The 25,212-nt window shown below is 47.5% G+C and overlaps 1 protein-coding gene across 1 annotated transcript; it reads right to left on the bottom strand.

Moving 5' to 3' along the window:
* Window positions 1-577: 577 nt before the first annotated feature.
* LOC114778302 (stromal membrane-associated protein 1-like) lies at window positions 578-19,874 on the bottom strand. Its single transcript, XM_028967105.1, has 5 exons — window positions 19,692-19,874; window positions 16,200-16,312; window positions 5,187-5,424; window positions 4,223-4,533; window positions 578-1,004 (listed from the first exon to the last, which is right to left on the bottom strand). Exons 2-5 carry the CDS (start codon window positions 16,245-16,247, stop codon window positions 870-872), a joined length of 732 nt encoding a protein of 243 aa, XP_028822938.1. The 5' UTR covers window positions 16,248-16,312; window positions 19,692-19,874; the 3' UTR covers window positions 578-869.
* Window positions 19,875-25,212: the final 5,338 nt, after the last annotated feature.

Consider the following 25,212-nt stretch of genomic DNA (forward strand, 5'->3'; position numbering starts at 1 on the left):
TCCCACATTATTGCACTGCAGAGCGACCCTGTCTGCTTGGAAACGCGCTCCACCACAGTGTCCATTGTGCATGCTCATCCATCATCACTTCTGTCTATCGCAGGTCTGTTTTGACTACTACTTTTTAATTTCCACCCCCTGTTCCCATGACGATTATTATTTCCTTTCCTCCTTCGTCTGTGTGTGTACTGTCCAGTCGTCCAGGTTTATTTGCCTCTTGCTAACTGTGCTTTGTCTGTAATGCACACAATAAAACACCACGGAAATATGGAGGGGCTTGTTCGGAAACCGAGGGATGTCGGGGCGTCGGCTGGATGCCGATGGAGTACGGGGGACATAATAAAAGCGGGGTTCAGAGGAATTCTCTATCTTATATTCTTATATATATATAATTACATACAGTACATCGGCTCGTAAGATACCTGCTACAGGGGGTCAGTATACACACGGGGGGAAATGAAATTCACAAACATGATAGCCATGTCTCTGCCATTTAAATACTATTACTCACTATTGATTTAGTAATGATATATATGATGCTTGTATAATTGGTCCAGCAGCCTTTCTTTGCTGATATGTTGTTTTAAACCAAAGAAAAAGAAAGGAGAAAAAAAAAAAAAAAAAAAAGCGATTAAGACGGACAAAGCTGCCGGTCTGTAACACTTCCCACTCGACCACTCCATCAACACACAGGGTTTGAGCAGGTAGAGTCGGTATTCTCCAGAGAAGAGCGGTTGAAAGAAGAGGAAATAGAACAGTACATGAATACAACTCTCGACCCTGCGCGCCGAGGTCCGGCGGAGGACGCGCAGGGAGGAGGAAGAGCTCCTCCTCCTCCTCCTCCTCGTCGCTCTCTTGCACGCCCTCGCTCACTTCCAGAGTTGGGTGCTGAGGGTCTGGCCGGAGGGCGGGCCCACCCAGCCCCCCATGGGAGCTCCAGGTTGGCCGAACGCCATGGCGGCTCCGGAGCCGTTCAGGTTCATCCCAGACATCTGCTGGTTCATCTATCGAAAGGAAGAGCGAGAGTGAAGAACATAAAAGCATTTTGGTCAAAATAAACTTGACAATATACATATTGAGGCGTCAACTTGTATTACTGCTGCAGATCCTAACAGATCCTGCTTTCTGCCTCAAGTTCTACAGTATTAATGGCTAAATTATAACAAAGGCAAGCGGGATGGAACGTGTAAATTGTTGTTTTCAGTTTAGAATGCGGGTGAGTTCTGTCAAAAATGCCTGTGCGTGTGGGAAATAGTTATTAACGATTTAAAGGCTTGTGGTGGGATCATGTAAAATGTGGAAAAAGCCGCATACTGCAGCCTTGAAGACTTTTAAGATGCAGATAAAGTCCTGTTCCATCATGGAAACATGACCGACCGCGCCCTCTTTGTCTTAAAGTGCTTATTTTTTAATTAGATCTTAATTAATTTTTCCAAAAAGTCAATTCGTTGTTTTTTTTTCACAACGCATCTTAAAAACGTGTTATTGTCCTCAGCTCCACTGCACGTACGTTATCGTAATCTCAAACACCTTCAGCTCACAAAAAGTGTGAAAACCGGGAGAGTGCGAGTCCACACACACAGATACAGACGTCAGCAGCAGCAACCATCTGTGTGTGTGTGTGTGTGTGTGTGTGTGTGTGTGGTGGAGAACAAATCTCATTCAGTGTGTTTACAGGATCCTGACATTCCATTACCTCTCCCCATCTCTCTCTCCATCTCCCATTCTCCCTGCTTTCCTGCCTTTTCCCTCTCTCTCTCTCTCTCTCTCTCTCTCTCTCTCTCTCTCCCCAACCTCGTCCTCCAGGCCAGGGTCACCCTCCCGTCACCATAACCCCGTGCTCTGCTCTCCGTCTTCTCCGCAGGTCTCATTCTCCCCCTCCTGCTTCTTCCTCTCCTTTTTTTTTTATTTTTATCGTCTCATCCCTCCATCCCTCCGGTCTTTATCTCTGCTCCACCATCACAGCGGTCCACTCTCCACAGTCTCTCCCTCCGCGTTCGCTGTGTACCTGAGACGCCGGCGTCCGGGTTATCGGCTCGTCGGCGTGATTTATCTCGCAGGCTCCAGCTTTATCTCCCTCACGGACGACCTCTAATGGCTACGGCGGGCGGGGGCCGGATCTGTCGCGCCCCCCCCCCTACGGGATGCTCCACGCGCCACCAGACAAATTGCTGAGATCTGTTCATTAGTTCGGGGGGGGGGAAGTAAAATCCCCGGGCTCTTTGGGAAATAAGATTCCCGTCCTAATCCTAACGAGCAGAAAATATTACCTGCCGCGCCCAACCCGCCCAAACAAGGCCCTCAGTTACAGCCCCGACCTCGTGCTATACCTGGCTGAGAAGAACGTTTAATTGATTATATTAACCCCATTGCTAAAGTCATCACTGTTCCCACCCACGACAACGAGTGCTCACCAAGGGTGATTGTTAAATGCAGAGGACACATTGCATTATGTGCACTGTGTGCATGGGGGTTGGGGGAAATGCAACGGTGGCCTAGCGGTTAAGGAAGCGGCCCCGTAATCAGAAGGTTGGCGGTTCGAAACCCGAAGCACCGTCCCCACACACTGCTCCCCGGGCGCCTGTCATGGCCGCCCACTGCTCACTCAGGGTGATGGGTTAAATGCAGAGGTCACATTTCACTGTGTGCATCGTGTGCTGTGCTGCTAGTGACAATCACTTCTTCTTTTTTTTTTTTTTTTTATGTCACGCTGAAGGCACCAGAACCCGCCGCCACACTGCATGAAGGTGGTTAATTAAACAACGCGCGGCGCCTCGCGCCGATTTACGACGTGTGATTAACCTCCCGTGGGCCCGGGGCCCCTCCCCCACCCTAAAACCACGGCCGCGCCCACACGCGCTGAGCGAGGGGTGGGAGGACGGGGGCGCCGGGAGAGCGGATTGATGGAGGGCCGTGTCATAAAACAGATAATAAGGTCCGTGTCGCGGGAACAGGGCGATGGATTGCGCGCCGGGCGATAAAGGGCGCGAACATCTGGAGGTGTGCCGTGCGCTTTATTGCCGCAAAACGGTGGAGAATTGTGACGGGTTTACACAACCGTAATTCCACAAAGGGCTCGTGAGGCCGCGGTACAGACCTGCTGGTCTCACACGTTCTACCCCCGTGGACGGCGGTAATCATCTAGAACCGCTAACACAATTACATCAGGACCGCTTATTCTGCAGAAGAGCCCGGAAAGATGCCCAAAGGCGCTCAGGAAAAGCTGAGGGCCGCAAAAGATGCCGGTCCTGCCAGGTGGCACTACGATGGAGGTGTCTGCAAACGCCTCAGTACGGGAAAAGAAATTGTTCCCGACTCCGAACTACATCGGGTTCTTAACAGTCTTCACCAGGTCTTCCAAATGGTGACCAGGGGTCTATAGTACCTATCCTTTCTGTACGATTCCTCCGTCATCAGGTAATTATCGCGAGAGAGGATGCTGAGGAGGTGAAACCTGCACATTTCCTTTCCCTCTTAGTAAAGTATTTAAGTATTTAAGCAATTTCCTTCGGGATTAATAAAAAGTTTTCTGATTCTGATTGATTCTGATAAAGTGCTTGTAGTGCACGCAAAGATAGGCGGCCTTTGAAAAAGCTGTACTTGTTGGGTCAGGCCTAACTTTTTAGGCCCCATTACAGTTGCTTTTGAAGCCCTCAATGGTCTTGCCCCACCCAACCTGTCTGGGCGGGACTGTGTATAAGGGTGTAGCAGCTCATGCTGCACAATGAATAATGAACATGGAAGTGATCACTTAATTTTTCACTATATTTCAGCATAGGCATGTGTCATCATCATCATCACCCCAGTGATGGACTAATGCCTGTATCAGGGTCTGGTCAACAAACACTGCACTAGAGGTTTTCATTTTTGTTAACTCATCTCCCACGAACTATTAAAATGTATTAATTAACTTCGTTGTACCGCACTGATGCACACCATTGATTGTTTTTGAATGCATTTTGTGCATTTCCTATCAGTACATTTTCCCCCCTAAGTATCTGATTGAAAAAGCAGCAACGAACGGGCTTCAGTCCACAGCATATATTGATCTTTGACAGTTGAAACTAAATAGTATCGGACCACGTGCAATTAACTTTTTTTGGGTTCTCTGTACAGCAGAAGTAACATTTAGGGTATCAATATGATTAATAACTTTACTACAATCGAAGCAGAAATCCTCTCAATTTATTTTGTCAATAAAACAGAGAATACAGATAGATACCTGTCCCATGTTCCATTGTGGTGTCTGGCCAGGCTGCATGGCATACATGTTCTGGGGTGGCACCACCCCGGCGGCCATGGCCCCTCCCTGAGCTCCCATCATGCCTGGCGCTAGACCCATTACGCCAGCTTGGGGGTTTCCCATGAAGCCATTGGGCATCGTCATGCCAACCATCATGCCGGTGTTCTGGCCCATCACTGCGCCCATCATGGTGGTGGGTGGCATGGCCCCACTCATCCCGGGAAAGGCCTGAAATCCGGGCTGTGGCTGGGCAGAGAACTGCATCTGAGACGCCCCCATGAACATGGCCGCTGCAGAACCACACGCATACAAATGAAAGTCTATATTACAAGAGGAAACAATAGCACGAAGAAAACCAGAATTTTATGGAATCATATTCCAAATTTATGAGCAAAATAAAGAACAGTAAAAAAAGCGCATTTTAAACTCCTCCCAAGCCTTCTTGAGGCTCTGCTTTGGAGGTGGGAGGATTTAGCAGAGTTGGTGGTCTGGACGATGGCGGCACAGTCGCTTTAAAATCAGAGCGGAGAGCTTTGCACGGGCTGAATTATTAAAACCCCCATTAGCGAGGAGCTCCACCTCACCGGGCATCACGCACCGACACACACACACACACACACACACACACACACACACACACACACACACACACACAGAAAACAATGCAATTACGCAGAGCTAGTGTATAGAAGCGCTCCCTGCAGATCTGCAGCGCGTTCACAGGTGCACGCTATCAGCTTACAGCGCGTACGCTCACGCGGAGTATTATTCATGTGTACAGGCCGCGCCGATGATGGCAGATAATTGTGGGTAAGCGGCCTGATCGGGCTCCGTGGGGGGGGGGGGGGGGGGGGGGGGGGGGGGGGGGGGGGGGGGGGGGGGGGGGGGGGGGGGGGTGGGGGTGAGACGAGAGAGGGAGGGAGGGAGGGAGGGAGGGCGGTACCTTGCGTCGGCTGCTGGTTTATGGTGCTGGAGCCGTACAGGGACAGGATGGAGTCCTTGCTGAGGGGCTTCTTGGCCGAGTCGTCTGCCTTGGCGCCGCTGCCGCCACTCTCGCTGAACAGGTCCAGATCCCCCTGGGCTGGAGGTGCGGTCCCGGCCCCGGCGGCTCCCGATGGGACTCCGGCTGGGGGGGGCGCGGCGGCTGCGGCCGCAGGGACTTTGTTGGAGGTCGGCTGCACCTGGGAGGTGGAGGACAAGGTCAACTCCGCATGTTCGGCGTGGGCCAGATCATCCACCCCTGCTCTTGTTACAACATCTGTCCATACTCACGGCAGGAGACTGAAACATCTGTCAGCACCACACACACACACACACACACACACACACACACACACACACACACACACGTAATGAGGACATCTTTAAAACCGTGAAAGGTACTGCAAATAATAAAGGAAGAGTATTACACGAGTGTTTACTGTACATCACAGTCAGCTGTTCAGTGAAGAGCATGTACTGTTATGTTGGTGATTCAGCTCGTGTTAATGTGGTGGCTGAAACCGAACCTCAGACATTACACACTCACGTCACATGTACGACGTCAGCGTAGTCCAATACGGACATTCGTACTTGTACAGCTCGACAACCGCAGCCAAGTTGCATACCATCTGAGGCCCTATTAAGGTGCAGCAAAAAGCGATCTACTCTAAAACAATGCTGACTAATTGTCTTTAAATGGCATCAAAACGATGTTCCAAAACTTTATTTCCTATTTCGATATTTGCCCGAACGCCGTTTAGAAAAGTCTCAGTTCATTAGTCTCTGGCCAACAAAACCAGAATTTTCAATTAGTGTGTGTAGACGTTGGATATCCACTGAACTCAAATAGAGGAAGGAAGTGACTGCACAAAAATGAGACACACACACACACACACACACACAAAGACAGAGAACGAGCAAGCGAGAGGCTTCATCGTCCAGTGAGAGAAAAATGGCATTAATTAGACTCCAGCTGTGATGGATGAAGGCCTTGAGATGTAGCAGGAGTTGCAATAAGTTTGAGAACACACACATACACACTCTAAGACTTCCTCTACCAGTTCTTGAGAGACACCATGATAGACAAATACTGAACAATCAAGCAGTTGGCAGTCACATCCAGATCAACGTGTGTGTGTGTGTGTGTGTGTGTTCAAGCCACCTGCATCAGTTTACTCAATTACTGAAGGTCTGACGCTGCGGCTGGAGCAGACAAAAGCCGCAGCTGGTGGAGCTGAGAGGCCTGGAGCCCGGCGTCCTGCCGCACGCACGCTGCTCCCCACCGCAATCCACGCTGCCCGCGTTAGCATGACAATGACATGGGCCAAGTGAAAGTGAAGTGATTGTCACTTGTGATACACAGCAGCACAGCACACGGTGCACACAGTGAAATGTGTCCTCTGCTTTTAAACCATCACCCTGAGTGAGCAGTGGGCACCATGACAGGCGCCCGGGGAGCAGTGTGTGGGGACGGTGCTTTGCTCAGTGGCACCTCAGTGGCACCTTGGCGGATCGGGATTCGAACCGGCAACCTTCTGATTACCGGGCCGCTTCCTTAACCGCTTTGCCACCACTGAGAAGTCACCACCTACGTACAGGACCAAGTCGTGTACAAAATTTCTTCTCTGCATTGAACCCAGCAGCCTTAGTGAGCAGTGGGCAGCAGTGTGTGGGGACGGTACCTCGATCACAGGGAATTCAGTGGCACTTTGCCGGTTCGAACCCGCAACCTTCCGATTGCTATCGGGTGAAGTCCACTTCCTTACCCGCTAGGCACGACTTCCTCAGACCTAATGACCTTAGCGGAGGTGAGAGTTGTGTTGCTCAGGGCAGTGGTGGCCTAGCGGTTAAGGAAGCGCCCCCATAATCAGAAGGTTGCCGGTTCGAATCCTGATCCGCCAAGGTGCCACTGAGCAAAGCACCGTCCCCACACACTGCTCCCCGGGCGCCTGTCATGGCTGCCCACTGCTCACTCAGAGAGATGGTTAAATGCAGAGGACACATTTCACTGTGTGCACCGTGTGCTGTGCTGCTGTGTATCACAAGTGACAATCACTTAACTCCAGGTGAGGCGCGAACTCACAACCTCTGAACTGCTGAGAACTGTTGCGCCCCTGGAGCTGCACACGCGGCCCGGGGTCGCAGCTCGTCATCGGACACACCGGCGCCGCCGCGCTGCCCTTCCCCGCGGTCACGCCATGTTCCAGATGACGCACCGCTGGCGCAACACGCTCAGTTCACAGCGGCGTGCGACCAGCTCTGCAGCGCTCTGGGGGAGGGCGAGGTCGTAGGTCACGAGGTGATTATAACATCCCACCGCCCTGCCGCCTCATCACCATCAGCCCAACACATACAGCGCATCGAGGGACGGGGGGCGGGGACACGGGCGCAACCGAAGGGGTGGGGTGGGCGAACGGCACGCCGAGGGCGCGCAAAAGCCATTAAGATGCAAATGAACCGAGCAAAACAAAGAGACAGATTAGTGCAGCAATCAGTCGACGCCACGCGGGCGCGGTGCAGGCGCGGTGCAGGCGCCACGCTCCGCGCAAACGTGTCAAAACCCCCCGAAAAAAAGGACAAGGCTTCACCGAGGAGGCAGAGACGACCCGTGGCATAAAAGCGGACTGGTTTGAGGAGGAGGCGGCGAGACGGGAGACGAGCCTCGGAGCGGTCAGTCACACTCGGGCTCCCGCTCTGTCAGTCAGCCGGGCCCCGGAGCGCCGGGGCCGGAAAAAGGAGCTCGCCTCCCGGGGAGCGGCTGACAGCCGGGGCCTGGGGGGGGTGGAGGTGGACGAGAGATGATGGAAGGAGGGGGATGTGCACTTCCCTCTCTCTCTCTCTCTGTGTGTGTGTGTGTGTGTGTGTGTGTGTGTGTGTGTGTGTGTGTTCGGTGTGATGTGAAGCACGGTACAGGAGGGCTCTATAAGATGAAGCAAAAATAACAGACCGCACACCGATACATACACACGACTTTATAACAGCAATAATGGCGGGTTTTGAGAGCCTGAGTGAAGGCAACAAGCAAATGAACACACACACACACACACACACACCAGTGATCCACTCACACAACACACACACTAGCAGCTAAAAAGATTTGTTTTACCCCCAGCCAACACGGGAGGGACCGCGAATCTCTCTACTACCGCTAATCGCACGGAGCGACCGATCTGATCCACCGGAGGCTGCGCAGAGCAATTAGTGTAAATAATGCATGGAAATGGAGGGGGGGGGCTGCTGCTTCATAATTCAGAAACACACACGCGCTCGCGAGTGTGCAAGAACGTGTGAATGCATTCCTTCGTTAGACAGTGCACGTATGCGGACTGTTGTTGTAATCTCACACACACACACACGCACGCACACTTATACACATCCTACAGACACACAACACAGACATTACAGAGGCAACACCAACGTGTGTTCTATAGGAAGCACAGGGTTTACACACACACACAACATTCAGTCACATTCACAGAACTACCACCTTCACTTTCATATTTACAGACATGCTCCATCTCTCTCTCTCTTACATACACACACACACACACACACACACCACACACACACACACACACACACACACACACACACACACAGAGAGAGCAGAATCATTTCTGTAGTAACAGGCAGGGCTTTGTGTGATTAGCTGACCCACACAGATAATTAGTACTCTGGTGGCACACTCCTCTAACACCCCCCCACTCCCTCCGCACACGTGCACACACACACACACACACACACACACACACACTTCCTGCTCCAGTTCAGCTCTGCAGCCTAAATCTGCCACAGAGGAGGAGGAAGGGGGTGAGAAGATGAGGAAGAGAGGAAAAAGCATGAGAGAGAGAGAGAGAGAGAGGGAGGGAGATTGGGGGGGGGGGTCATGTGCAGAGTTTACTGCATAAACTACACACACCCTAACACTGCCGTACTGAGAACGGACTTGACAGCACAACCCCAAGCTCCCTGTTACACGTCCATTCATTATAGTTCAAATCAGTGACAACATTTATACACATTTATCGAGCAGTACTGCAGCTTCTCCATTACCCAAGTCTCCCATCCTCTCAGTATCTGCTTTCACAGGGGTACAGGCTGCCAAATTCTTTTAGCAATTATGATCAATGAAAAAAAGTCAACCGATTTTAAAACAATGCACAATGATATGCATTTAAATGCAGGACAAGTGCTGGTTTAATTAACGTGGAATCAATAAAAAGCAGCTACAAAATGAAATGACAAAAGTTGAGGTGATTAAAAAAATGTGATTTAAAAAAAAAAACCCACACTGGACTGGTTCCAGTTCAGCTCCTGGGAACCTGCAGACTGAAGTTAAGAGAGTTTGGGATCGTCTGGCTCTTCATCAAACCCATTATTACCGCACTCGACTCGATACGGTCCACGCCAACACATCGTTTATCTTCAAGAGGCAGCGTACGCTGACTGAACCGGGCAAGGAGGAGGAATCCTGACAGCCCCACAACAGCAACAAAACAAAAATAATGGATTTAAAGTATTGTACCCATAAGGGCCATTTAAGGACATTTCAGGTAGTCTGTGGTCAGTAATCAATCCTTCAGTCCAGACACATTGCCACAGTTTCCAGTAACACTTGACTTCAGAGACCATAGTCTCTCCGCAACCCCATTAACTCATTTCCGTAAAGTGATTACAGACACACGCCGAGGCTCCAGGAAGACAAGATGTTCACATTCACACAAGGGACTTAAAAAGCAATTAAGGCCACTGCGCCAAGACAGAGCAGGTGACTGCCTCTCAATACAGCCCACGGGTCTTAAAATATGCTGAAGTGCTCCTAAAATACCCCCTCTGTGCACGTGGGGTCAGACATGGATGCAGTGGTGAGGTGGATCATCTGCAGAATGGGAGGGGTCTGTCTATTTCTAATGTGCAAGGTCCTGAGGTCCCGAAGGACTGAGCTCAGAAATAAGCCAGGCACACCAGAAATATGTGTGAGAACACATTAACACATTTCTCTCTCTCTCTCAGACCATGTTTCAAATGTCCTCACAAGGATACGAACACACATTTAAGTCAAACTGAGGACATTTTTCAGGTCCTCTTAAAAAGTTTGATGTAGGAGTAGGGTTAAATTTAGTTAATTTTTGCGACCCGTTGACTAGAGGTGTGAACCTTCACTGGTCTCACGATTCGATTCAATTACGATTAGCGGTGCCTCGATATCGATGCATCGCGATGCATCCCAGACATTTTCTATATGGTCACATGATGTTAAGGTCTCGTTCGCCTGTGTGGACGCTCGGATTTGCTCCAGAGCAGTAAAACTTGTTACGTCCGCACTCACCTTGTAACAGTTATATATACCGCTAGTTCTCCTTTAAATGCACACGGCACTATGTTGTGGGCGGAGTTAATCGTCTGCCCCGGTCCTGATGCAGATCGAGATCTCCAACAAGCAGAGGAACCGAGGTCCTTGTATTATTTCATTTTGTATTACATAAAAGCAGAAATATTTGGTACGTGTAATGTCCAAATTGGTCACGTGAAAATACGTGCAGCGTAAAACTACCCGGAGTGGCGCTGTTCCCAGATCAGGCTGAAATTGAATTCCACGTCATCATGATATTATTGATTATGTTCTGCACTGCATCGATGCAGAATCGTCCACGTCTGCATCTCGATGCATCGATTATACGATTCATTTTAACACCCCTACCGTTGACCCTTCTTGTCTGGCCTGATCACTCACAAGTGCAAATTAAAATTAAATTAAATCAATTGCTTTTTAATAAATAAGTCTTATTTATGAATGGATGCATGCACATGTAAACCCACAAAATTGCCACTCATGGTTAAATATTTTGCAGTTCATGTTTTTTTAAAAGTTAACGGAAAAGCTATGTGCTCAGTTTGCAGTGCACAGGTTGCGGAGTTCAAGGAACACAATTTAAACTGGCACCATGAAACCAAACACATGAAAAACTACGATTAGTAGTTGATGGAGCTAATGCAAAACCAACAATGAACGCAGCGGCAGAGGCAAGTTCAGAATGTATTGATCCCAGTTGAAATTGCTTATAAAATGACTGCCACAACACACAAGGACACAGACACACAAGAGCAAACGAAAAAATAATCTAAAATAAAATGTCATATTGCACAAAAATGCACTAGAAACAGTGCAGCATTTTCTGATGGAGCGTTTATTAAAAAGGTGCTTGGGGGACTTTTGAGAACCTCCCAAGTGTGTAAAAAAAATAAAATGACATTCTGCATGTAATTATTGTTTTCCAGTTTATGACTTGTATTTTTGACCAACCCCACAATTTTATATATTTCCTGGAATAGAATAAAATGCACTGCTCTTTACAGGCAGAGGACATAGTTAAGGTTAGGCTAGTGTTGACCCACACACTGTTCGAGGAGGTTCTAGTAACACAGCTATTAAAATTGTCCTTGCAGGGACAGGTTTGCACAAGCACACACTCTGTATACTGTGCATACAAAAACGAGTGTCTTGGCTGCCTTTGAAAAGCCAGGCTGTGAGCAGGACCATATGCTTGGCGTGTGGACATGCTGTGAAGACACCCCAAACTCACCCCAACAGACACCTAGATACAATCCTAAAACATAACCAACAGGAAAAATGACATTTTCCAATCTTTGCGAGGAGCCTCATACACACACATATGAACCACAGTGCTGAGGTTTCAAAAGGCTATTGGTCCATGAAGATTGAGATAAAAAATATTAAAATGGAGTCATGTTTGCAAGACGTAAAATGACAATTCATCCAAAAAAGAAGCGAGATGCTTTGGAGAGAAGATTTCCTCCAACCACCCCGAGACACTCTTGTTTACCACCTTCTCTCTTGCAACTAAAATGAAAAAAGTGAAAATGATCCTGACAACCACTTTCTGAGGTGTCAGATATGCGTTCGCTTCTTACCTTGAAGTAACAGAACGGAGGGGGAAAGAATTAAATAAATGCTACCGTTTCATCCACCGTGGGTCCCACAGAGAACCATCTGGGCTGCATGATGGATCTACCTGCGTGTGTCTGGAAATGCACGGTCTACTGAAAAAGTGGACACGCTCATTCACACACACACACACACACACACACACACACACACACACACAAACGGTTTTAATTACGAAAGACCTGCACGTGAAGGCGTAGGAGCGCTGTACGTGATTCCAGTCCTGAGCAAGACTGCTATTTTAATGAGTTACGATTATTTTCACTGGTAGGTTATAGTGCAAGGGGGTGTGAAAGCAACAGTAAAAAAAACATGGCTGTAGACTAACTTGTTACCTTTAGGTCAAGTCATTCGTAAACACGGTATTAATTTTCGCTGCTAGGCCGATGACACACAGTCGAAATTTATCAGCAGTGCCAGACGAGAGGCCGCGGCTGAGCAGAACATGGGAATTGTCTGAAGGACATTAGACAGTGGATGCTCACCAACTTTCTTCTGTTAAACCCTGATAAGACAGAAGCCGGCGGACTACACCATAACTCTGGATGGCCTTTCCATCTCACCAAGCACAGAAGGATCTAGGAGTCCTCATTGATGCAGGCCTCTCATTCGATTCGCATGTAGATAATATCACTGAGATACCATTCATTCAAATTAGAAATATTGCACAGATAAGAAATCGCATCTCAATGCACGATGCAGAAATGTTGGTCCACGCCTTTATTACATCAAGGTTAGATTACTGCAACGCACTACTGTCTGGATGTACTAGTAGGTGCATGAGTATACTTCAGCTAGTACAGAAAATGCGATCACATCAGCCCAATCTTATAATCACTGCACTGGCTTACCCATTATATAAAGCTTCAAATGGACCAGTAGCCTTATAATGGCCATGCAGTGTAGACCATGACACCTACTCTGCACTGTCCAGTACATCCAAATATGGACAGAAGTGCCACACAGCACCTGTTGAACTTACCTTGGGAAGGAATGATATGAGTTTCTTAATTTCTTTTTTTCTTTAGTGGAGTTTTTCCTTGAGTCAAGTGTGGAGGGTGTCAACCGAAGGGCCTGTCAAAGCCCATCGAGACAATGCATGTGATTTTGGGCTATATAAGAAATAAATGTAATATAAACTTTAATAAACTTTATCATCATCTCGGCCTCATGATCTGTTTGCTGCTGCCTGTTGCTGAGAGGCAGCGGGGAGAAGAGACACCGGGCCAGTACATTTATCGCTGTATGTAACGCGTTTTATAGATGCATTACATCTTTTTCATGATTTAATCTTACTTGGGTGGTAAATGAGTGGTCAGGCGATGCTTTCTGATGGGTGCTGAGGTGGCAAAATGGAGACGTGTACGCAGACAAAGTCTGAGGTGTGGAGAAAAAAAAAAAAAAAAAACGCGACCAATTAATATACATTTTATTTTATAATATAAAAATCTAAATGACTGGTAACGTGCGAAGCATGTTTGTACAATCATGTTGGCCAGCATCCACCGCCACAATAATGTCAGGTTTGGCCTGTTGGGCTTGGGTCTTTTAAACATACAGGAATATCTGTATATTCTCCCATAAGTATCTCTGATTGGTTTAGAAAATGGCATGGACCTAATACGATCTCAGATTTTTTTTGTTGCACCTTTGAGAAATTAGGTTGCATGTCGCACTCTAGAGTCCTGAAAAATGTACCAAAAAAAAAAAAAAAAAAAAAAATGATTTCAAGTGAAGATAAAGATTCTTTAAATATCATTCTTTGCAATTGGGCTGGGTGCAAAATCATCTTCATTCCGTACTGCGAGCACAATGAAATGACACCCAAAGACGTCATGAGTCTTTTTTTATAGCCTGTGCAAGGTGCACTGCAGGAAACTAAAGCCCACTTGAAAAAACACTCAAAAAGCACGCCATGTTTTATCCTTCCAGCTGATCTACCTACACGCAGTGTGCAGCGATTCCTAAATCTTGCCTCAATACTGACGGTCCACGGGACGGGAACACCGCTGGACTTGTTGGAGCTGAGTAGCACGTATAACCCATTTAAAGTGAGTTAATAAACAGCGGCCTAATGGCAAGCAGGCGCAACGCACCGGCAGCCATTTATTTCAATAAGCATCAAGGCTGAGCGGCGAGGCTTGGGCAGAGAACCACACCGCAGGCCAGTATTCCGGATTTGGAGGTGGGCAGCGCCCAGCTGGGAGCTCGACGGGGGGGATTAAGATTCCGAGAGGTAGAGGTGGTGGACAAATCAATGATCCAGGCTCTTTAGACAGGCCCTACTTGCATCACGAGGCATTAGATCTGGCCGAGAGCACAGAGCGCACGGCAGGGTTTCCGCGGATCTTTAAAAAGTCCTAAATTCGACTTTCCAAAAAAAACAAGGCCTTAAACATAATTTAAAATGACTAGTAATCCTTATATCTAGTGTTTAAAGGTCTTAAAAATACTGCAGAATAAAACAAGCCTTCCATCTGTCAGAAATCCGTTATTATAATAGTGTTATTTTAATATCTACGGTCAAAATTTGGAACGTAAACTTTACAGCTGAATTCATAAAATAGCAAAATTCCGTATAATACCTGGGATTTCACTGGCCTTATGGGTGTTATGGTCCAAGTTCAGTAGAATAAGCCAGATATTGTGTTTTCTGGTATACGGTTATGCTATATGTTGACGATATACAACTCCCTGTTGCAGTGCCCGTTACGTCTAAACGTACTTCTCAAATTATACCAAAATATATACAGTCTACGGTGAAATTTATATTGCAATACCAATTTATGCCATATAGCACAGCTCTTTACTACCAAGCAGTTTTGTTGTTTTTTTTTTGTGGGAGGTGGATAACACAAATCCAAAAATGTAATCTCATTTTTGTAATTTGCATATTTGGAGACGTGCAGAAAGACGCCTAATCCTGCTGAATGGAGGCGAGGGGATGATGAGTTTTCAGTGAAAGAGAGGAGTCGAGTACAGATGTGTGGTGAGGAACCGCATTTTGAAAAAAATCATGACAGTTCTGGTGGTCTAATTTCAAAACTAAGCTGCTCTGTTACTATTATTATTATTATTAATAAATTATTTTTACACGTCGGATATTGTTCGGAGAGTCTCGGAGCAACGCTGCCACATTTAGCGTACCGTTTTACTCCAACAGCGTCAGAAGCCCGTGACGGCAGAGCTTCAGGACTGGAAGGCAGGCTGGAGGCGGCGGACGGGATGATGGCGCCGGTTTCCTCCGGGCCACTGACTCCGATTTCAAAGTGAAATTGCAACGTTTGTTCCGCTGCCTCGAGCGCTGGGGGGCATGTGAGCGGGAGGCTTTGTGTGTCTGTTGCCAAATCCAGAGGCAAAGTAACCAAGAAGACCAAGAGCAGAGAGGAAAGGGCTAGCGGCACCTATACACCATCCTTTTTTTTTTTTTTTTAAATCACCACGACTTGCCTCACCCATCCCTCGTTCTTGCCAGAAACACTCCCCTCTCTCTCTCTCTCTCTCTCTCTCTCTCTCTCTCTCTCTCCACATTATTCACCACGCATCCGTTCGTCTGGCGGAATTAACAAATCGCTGCCGTCAGCTGTAAGCGGAGGGGTAAATATAATCATTCCGTTTGCAGAGGAAATTACAACAATCGAGTCTGACCTTTCCCGTGACTTTCTCAGCACGTCTTTCAGCCTCGGATGGGCGGGAGGGAGCAAGGGTGAGCGAGCACGGAACAGAGGAATAGAAGAACGGGAAAAACACACTACCGTGTGTGTGTGTGTGTGTGTGTGTGTGTGTGTGTGTGTGTGTCATCCCACCAGACGGTATCTGTCTGCAGCTATTCGCCGGAGCTGCGGGCCGTACAAAGCTCTGCTCTGTGCGATTCTGACAAAAGCCGCCTGTTCTGCCTGGAGAAGAGATGGTCATGGGTCAGGCGGAGCTACACAGAAGACCTGACCCTGACACACACACACACACACACGCTCACACTCAAGGTCACATTAGCAGCGACGTATTTACCTGAGGCAGGGTTGTGTTGGTGGAGATGGGTAGAGGGTTGGACACCATGGGGCCAAAGATGTCCAGGTCATCGCCGGCAGGGGCGCTGGCCGCAGAGCCTGCCGCCGGGGTGTCTGGGAAAGGAAAAGAGGCCGCGGATTTTGAGAAGGAACTCTGCCAGCAGCATCGTGGCGAACGTTATTGAACGAAAAGCACTTGATTGCCCTGCTGAAGCGGTTTTCAGCGAACCTCCCGATGCCTCTGCTGGCTCATAACTACGTGCCGAAACAAAAATTAGGGCGGTTTGTGTTGCCGATTTGGCAACTAATCCATCTTCAGCCGACGTGGAGGAGGAATAATTGCAAATTACAGACACGACCTGGCTATCACGGGACATGCTCCCGCGATGCAACCAAACCATCTCAGAATGAATCAAACCATAGACTCCAAATGTCCTCTGGTTTCAGGCACAAAGAACACTCAATGTTAAATACCAGTCAAACTAACTCAAAATGATCAAATGTGTAAAATAAAAATAAAAATAAATAAATAAAAATGCGGCTGCCTCTGGCTGAGTCTCTCAGACCCGCCCACCTCCGCCTCTGATTGGTTTTTACCGTGGAGTTTAACTCAACCTCAGTCAATCATGATCATTTAAGCGGTTGTCTTGGCCCCCCACACCAAAGAAAGGAAAAAGCTCCTGTGGCAGGATGAAAATGACGGTAACTGGTTAACTACCCGCTGCCGAAGTACGCAGTTACTTTAACAGCGTTATTCCAATCACTGCTGAGCACTGTTACTGGACTGAGATCTGGGGAATTTGAAAGGTGAGTCAAAGCCGTATTTAACTCTTCGATCCTGCGGAATCAGGCCGATGCCACAGGGGACACCAGGAGGGAAAAGAGTACGTGGGGCACAAAATCTTTAGGTAGGCGGCACACGTCCGTAACATCCATGTTAATGGAGGACCCAAGGCTTCACAGGAGAACATAATAGCTTCCAATCATGCATTCTGGAGCCACGTCTTCTCAAGGACAGTGGTGGCGTAGCGGTCAAGGAAGCGGCCCCGTAAATCAGGAGGTTGCCGGTTCGAACCCCGAGACGCCAAGGTGCCACTAAGGTGCCACCGAGCAAAGCACCGTCCCCACACACTGCTCCACAGGTGCCTGTCATGGCTGTCCACTGCTCACTCAGGGTGATGGGTTAAATGCAGAGGACAAATTTCACTGTGTGCACCGTGTGCTGTGTGTCACATGTGACAATCACTTCACTTTCAAGGTACACAACACGCACAACTTTTTTTTGGTACGCCCCACATACACTGACTCAGGTGCCGGCGGGCCGCCTTTGGGGACATTGAGTGAGACCCACCTTTTACCATGAAAGTGACCTGATTGTGAAACAACACAGCGCAGCACACGGCTACTCAATGAAATGTGTCTGCACATTTACATTTACAGCATTTATCAGACGCCCTTATCCAGAGCGACTTACAATCAGTAGTTACAGGGACAGTCCCCCTGGAGACACTCAGGGTTAAGTGTCTTGCTCAGGGACACAATGGTAGTAAGTGGGATTTGAACCTGGGTCTCCTGGTTCACAGGCGAGTGTGTTACCCCACTAGGCTACTACCACCTAATGAGCAGCCATAAAAGGCGTGGGGACGGTACCTTGCTCAAGCGGATCTCTGCCACTGCATGTGGCCCATGGCAGGACTGATCCAATCTTTTACACGTCCCAACGCTTCAAGGACGGACTGCTCACTTCCTGCCTGGTCTGTCCAAACACACACCGCGTTCAGCACCTTTACATGCTAACTGGACTAACAAAGGCTCTTAGTTACTGGGTAATTGGATGCCATTCAAATTTTACAGTTAGACTTGGCCGTATTTGATCTTCACTGGGTCCTTTTTCTTCCCCGAGGGGACAAACGCAGACAACCTACAAAAAAAAACCAGACACGAGAGCGATAGGGAAGAGGACAGAGTTCGCTCCGTCTGCCCGGCAGCTCCCCTCCTTATTGACTGAATACAAATGACGGGGAAATTTAATAAAAAGGGAAAAACGTTCAGGACACTGACGTTCCGAGGCTGTCGGCGCGCGTCACCCACCCCGCTCAGGACACGCGGCAGGCGTTTTCAAAAAGGCCCTTTATCCGCCACTCGCCGTGGTGATTCGGCTCCGCCGCCGCCATCAACAAAACATCCAGCCGAGTGACGGAGGAATGGAAATAAAAAGAGAGCCAGTCGAGGAGTCAGGAGTGTCAGTGATGGGGTTCCCATGGTAACCGTGTGAAAAGGCACTTTACTATGGGATGGAGGCTGTGGGTTGAAGCGCTGCCATTATACTAACGTTTCCCTTTAAGAACCAAGGAGGTTCTTAAAATACGTTAATCGGCACAATTTATTACCCATCTTAACACCAGTGACTGTCAAAGCTTAAAAATATATATATTCAAACAAATGCAATGAGAACAAAACGATCAGCAGCCCCTTTTTAACCTGCTTTTTCAAATATTAATGAATGTCATTCAAAATAATTTAAATGGAGATGGCAATGCTAATATATTGATAATTGCTGGGTTAAAATTAGGAGAAAAACGCTGCAACTGTAAGATATGTTGCATCAGCAAACTTAGAAAATATTATAAAATGAATAAGTAGTCAAACTCTTTCATAAATATTTACATTTACAGCATTTACCCGACGCCCTTATCCAGAGCGACAGTAGTTACAGGGACGGTGCCCCCCTGGAGACACTCAGGGTTAAGTGTCTTGCTCGGGGACACGATGGTAGTAAGTGGGGTTTGAACCTGGGTCTTCTGGGTCATAGGACAGTGTGTTACCCACTAGGCTACTACCACCCATTTGCTTACACATTTTTATTTGCTTACATTGGCTTTAACATAGACTCCATCGTCCACCAGCAAGCGGTTTAAGTGACTGGATTTGCTGTAGTTTTTAATATAGATCTGCTTAGATAAATATATACATAGAAATTAAACAAAAAATAATTATAAACACAGTTAAAGATTTTCGGGTTCATCATTGTTGAGGCGTATCAAACAAATGCTAGTATACATTACTAATCCTCAGCACTGGTATACCGTAGCTTCCCCCGCCCCCAGTTCCTTCCATCGCCGCCGTATTCCCGCACCTCACCCCTCTCTCATCACACCCACCACGAGTCGTAACAGCCAAATATAGCTCAGGCACTCATTTCCCAGCAGCGAAGCGGGCCATCCGTCCTGCAGCTTGGCCCAGACCGCGATGGGGCCGTGACGAAAAGACGAGAGAGGCCTAAACCTTACCCCGAGTACAGGAATTTTACATGTATTTAGATAAAAAAATAAAATAAAACACAACTACTGTAACACATCTATACACAGGCACCATTGTCCGCAATCTAAAGCTGCCACCACCAAACACCACCTGATTTAGTCTTCATGCTGCATTCGGGTTTCCAGGCGGATCAGCTTTCCCACGTCTTTGCGCTCTATAATTCATGACTTACCCAGGCCGAGCAGGTCGATGGCGGCCTCCGCGCTTCTCTTCGGGCTGGGCTTCGACTCGGCCTGGACATCTTCTCTTTTCTGGGAATAAAAAAAAGGGACAGAGAGAGAGAAAATGGATGAGTGTCAGGAGGCGGCCATGGAGGAAACGCGTACACACGTCGCTTCATTGTACATCGCTATTCAGTACGGAACAGGGCGTACGGGCTGAGAGACAGAGGGGTCACACTTTAACGGCCTTTTCAGACGGCTTGTCCCCACCCCCCTCCGTCCAACTCGCTCTCCGCGTCTGTCTCCGGCCGCTCCGAGGCATTTTGGAGTCTCTCCTCCTCTCCGATTTGTGATCAGCAGTCAGAGCTGATTGGGGCTGAAAGGCAGAGGGCTAATCCTGACTGAAGCCGGGATCGATAAAAGCAGAGCGAGGGAAAGGATGAAAAGGAAGAGGGTGCGGGATGATAAACCGTTGTCGCGTGTTTCTGGGAAGATTTAAAAAAAAAAAAAAAAAAAAAAAAAACCACACACACAGAAAAACAAATATTTGTTGAGCTGACATGCCCGACACGTTTGAGCGAGGATGCAGCACGTGCCACATGCCTTATTAGCAGAATGAAAGGGAATAATAAAACCGATTTTGCCTGGATTGTGCCAGATCATCGTCACCATCCACTCACCAAAAAAAAAAAAAAAAAAAAGCCAGCGGAACGGAGCCACACAATGAGGAGGTCGAAGGAGCGAGAAGAGACTAGATCCTAACGTCCAGAGACCATCCGCTGCAGGAGCCAACAGGACCTCTGTGGGCTTTATTCATGGACATTGACGAAGGATGGTGAACGGGTGGTGCTGGGACCTTATTGACAGGAGGGGGCTTGTTCAAAAGGAAGAGGTAGTGTTGTGCGAGAGCGGTCGGTCACCCCCAATTTATTTCACCATTGACAAGCATCATTTCTGTACCTGCAGAAGACATGACCGTCAAATAATATTTTGAATATGCTGAATGCATATCTACTCGTAGTTTCAACTCTGTTCACAAAAAAAAAAAAAAACGAAATTGTGCAAATCCAAATTTAAACTAGAAATGATGGTAACTCTGAAGTTTTCCCACACCATGCCAACATCTCTTTCACAGACATTCTTAGAGAGAGATTGGAAGCTTAACCTCTGAACTCTGCACACCCCTTTTAATAGGGCAGACACCCACACACACACACAGTACAGAGATGTTAGGAGAAATAATAAAAAAAAAAGTACATTTAAGAGGATGCGTGCAATCTCAGCGTTGATGTGAAGAGATGCGGCACGGCGGCTGGACTCTGAGGCCAGCGTTCACTGCTGACCTCTCCGACGGGAGTGGGGCAGAAGCCAGGAAATGAAGTGATGTTAATCTGACCAACAGCTGCCTTTCACAACTACCCTGCTACAGATGTGGAACACGGACATTTTTATGTGGAATTTTTTTTTTTTTTTTTTTTTTTACACAGATATGATGTTTGCTCACATTTGAGGGGACATTTGGTGTCCAACAAGATATAAATACATGACTGTGGCTCACCTTATTAAAAAATGCGCACATTCTGGGAGAAAGAGGTTTACAGCTGAGATAAAAACTTCTCCCCTGAATAATAGTACAGACTTCACAGCATTTTTTTTTACTTAAAATGATCCATCAGATGTGCGAACTTTACATTGTACATGTAGAAATACAGTAATCTTCAGAAAATATTTTATTGATATAAATATACAGTCCGGCCAGCTAATCCCACTTACTTCACTTGTCAAGTGTGAGTTCACCAAACTGTCTGGACTGAACATGCAATTATTTAAACATATACCAAGACCGAGAGGGCAAGGCTGATATTTACATCCCGAGAAAACAATCCCTTCCCTTGTCTGGTAATAACCTAAAACCAGAAAACGTATCTGGTGACATGGGGACTCCAGCTTTATCAGCGAGGCTGGGAGGGAGGATCAAAAAAGGAACCTACAGGGACACGCCAGGTGGACAGAATGCAGTGGCGGGAGGAGGAGACTTCGATTGGAAAAGGAGACGTCCTGTGGGGAGTAACGTAGCTCTCAGAAGGCAGAGCTGATCTACATGTGATGCTATGGAGACATGAACATACTCCCAAATTCCACACACAGCTGCATAATTCGTCTGCATGCCAGTCAGTACCGATGTAGAAAATATGATGAAATGTGTCTTCACACCGCCGTGGTGGAAAAAACCATCCAGAGGGGCACAACACATCCCTGGCCGGAGACTCTAAACCCTACAGGTGGTTAACAAGAGACTGCAGCAGCATGAAAACCCCTTTCTGCTGTCTGGCCACAAGGGTCCTGCACATCAGCAAATCCGCGAAAGTGCTGAACCAACAGAGAAAATGGAACATGGACCAGAGGATTTCAGCTACTGCGGGAAATCAAAGCAGACAGCAAAAAAAAAAAAAAAAAAAAAAAAAAAAAAAACAAAAAAAAACAAACCCAGAACTGAACAGATTATTAATGAACGGTAGAAAAACCACAGAAACCCCATATCTGGTGTTCAGATGGGGGACTTGCAGGAAAACACCTGGCAACAAAGTCAACCTCAATCTCATCGCCGACAGAAGCGCGGCCGTTTTCGATTACGCTCGTCGTTAATTATGATTTATTACGACTCTCATCGGCCGCTGAAGTTTTAAGATGAAGAGGAAAAGTCGCAGGTTCTTTAAGAGGCCGTTTGGACTGAAAATATCCAACAATCCCGGCGGCGTGGTGGAGTGTAACCGGAGATGTGGACGCTCTCAGTGTTAATGGAGGCCCGAGGCGCGTGTGTGTGTGTGTGTGTGTGTGTGTACGTGCAAGAGAGAAGGTGAGCACGAGAGACGAAGTGAAATGTCAGGGGAGGAGGGTTCGGTTCAGACGGGCCGTGAATAAATCATGTCCGGCCTCATCGTGGCAGACCGGCAACGCGCGAGTATTCCGTCCCGTGGCCCCGCCAACCATCTCAGGCACACACGTGAAGGGCCGGTCGAGCTCTGAGAGAAAATTAGGTTTAAACCACAAGAAACGTAACGATTCTCCTGTCAAATAACCTCAACTTAACCATAAACGAACGATGAGTCGATCGATGAGTTATTTTTCCGAATCTATATGGAATTTTTCAGGGACCGTAAGCAAATGTTAAATTTAATAAAAGGAACCTGTAGGTAACGGTTGGTGTTGCAGCAACTGAAACGTTATTTAAAAATAAACCAAGTTTTACATTCTATTTTTAGTAAAGATGAGGACCATTTCCTTTCAAATTCAAACGTTTGTCTTGCGGGAACTTGTCCTTCAGGTCCGCACGTTGCGTTTCTCCGGGCTCAACGTTGCTTCCGTTGTTGTACTGTTGACAATATAGTTCACTTACTTAACAACTTAAGTTCTGCCTCTTCACACGGTGCCGGTGCTGTAACCCGGATCAGCACCACAGACAGCTCCCGCTATTACCCATGGACTGGTGTGGAAAGAATCTCGTTTCGCAGTGGAAAGTATTTTCACGCGAGTCTCCGGACCCACGTCAGCGTTATACGCAGTTAATGCATCGCGGACCGAGGGAACGTGGAGGACGTGGCTGTACGTTTACAGTGTGCGCCGCTACAGGGAGCCAAATTGAATTAAAGTATCGTAAGCGGGTGACTCAGGGCAGCCTGACGCGTGTTAATTGAAATGGATGAGCGTGCAAATGCAATTTGGACGAAGCGGCCATCGCAACTTCGCAACAAACGGCCGTCCGTTCCTTTAAATAGGGAGGTTGTGGGGCGGGGCTCAGACCTGTCAGAAAGAGTCAAAGCGCAACAGACTTCTCACACAAACCATCCTTTACTAATCTCACATACACACACACACACACACACCAAGAAAGGGAAAATACATTAAACAAGGAAGCATGGAAACAAAGAGAGAGAGTGTGTGTGTGTGTGTGTGTGTGTGTGTGTGTGTGTGTGTTTTGGGTGAGGGTGTGGGGGGTCCCCTCAATCCCCTTCTCCCTGCGTCGTTCACTGCAGAAATCTTCCATATCAAGTCCACTATATTCCACAGGAAGATAGGCGCAGTGGTGGCCTAGCGGGTACGGACCCAGAAGGTTGCCGGTTCGAATCCCCAAGGTGCCACCGAGCAAAAGCGCCGTGCCCACACACTGCTCCCCTGGCGCCTGTCATGGTGCCCACGGTGATGGTTAAAAGCAGAGGACACACTTCGTTTTGACACCGTGTGCTGTGCTGCAGTGTATCACAATGACTAACACTTCACTTTCAGAACACAAACAATATTATGCCATTAAAAAAAAAAAAAATTATAATAAAATTCACATTATTTGTGATTAAAAACGGAAAAGAGAATAGAATTATGCAATATTAAATAGTGAAAAAACATCATTATATATGTTTCGTACATAAACGTGTGTGTTTATCTGTGTGTGAATGCATGGTGTGTAGACCAACTGGACGGACAAATGGCTTCATAACAAGCCTGAGCGGGGTTAGAGCTGCAGCCTCGGAGCAACATCAGCAAAGCAACACTGCTGCAAGACCCCAATCTCTCTCACACACACACACACTCACACACACACACACACACACACACACACACACTCACTACTGGAGACGTTATTGCTCTTCTACACACAGCCATTTTCACGCCTCCTGGAAGCTGGAGCTGTCTAAATTGTTTTTGTAAAGGTCAAATGCAATGTTCAGCTCGACAATACAGCTGCAGAAGGAATATAAAGATGAGGTGAACAAAACAGCAGCGGTCCTGATACGGACACCGAACCACGCCGGCGACACACGTTTTTTACAGGGCTCTACGTGAACCCCACCTCTCCATAAATCTTTCCAGAACGTGGAACCCACAGATCTGGATGTGCGGACCGGTTTCCAAGCTCGAGTGGTTTTGTTCTTTATTTACAGAGCAAGTTTCTGTTGAGCAGATCCAACTGATCTATGCTGTGATCACAACACACACACACACACACACACACACACACACACACACACACACATACATACATATATATATATATATATATATATAAAATAAAAAGTGGGACACACACCTACAAACTGCACACTGTTCACCTGACTTGGGGGTAAACACCCTTAAATAAATAACCTAAAAGCACATATTGTTAATTTCATTCCCTTTCATCAATGTGGTGCTGTCTAGAGGTAAAAAATGTGACCCGGTGTTTATGGCCCTGGAAGTCAAATGTAAAATTTTGCATCGAATAATTAGATTCAAGTCTATTGAATATTGGCCAGGCCAACACGCTCAAAACAGACACTACCTCAAAGTTTCTCTTTAGAAGTACGTGTGTGTGTGTGTGTGTGTGTGTGTGTGTGTGTGTGTGTGTGTGTGTGTGTGTGTGTGTAAGCAACACTGCTGAGATGTTATCAGCACCCATCCACAGCGCCTGTGGATGGGTGCTTGGCGTGGCACAAAGGGCACAGACGTGGCACTCCCCCCTTCTGCCTGCCCGTCAGCGATAAAGTTTTAATTGAGGCT

Source organism: Denticeps clupeoides, unplaced genomic scaffold (genome assembly GCF_900700375.1).
Source record: "Denticeps clupeoides unplaced genomic scaffold, fDenClu1.1, whole genome shotgun sequence".
NCBI classification, from domain to species: domain Eukaryota; kingdom Metazoa; phylum Chordata; class Actinopteri; order Clupeiformes; family Denticipitidae; genus Denticeps; species Denticeps clupeoides.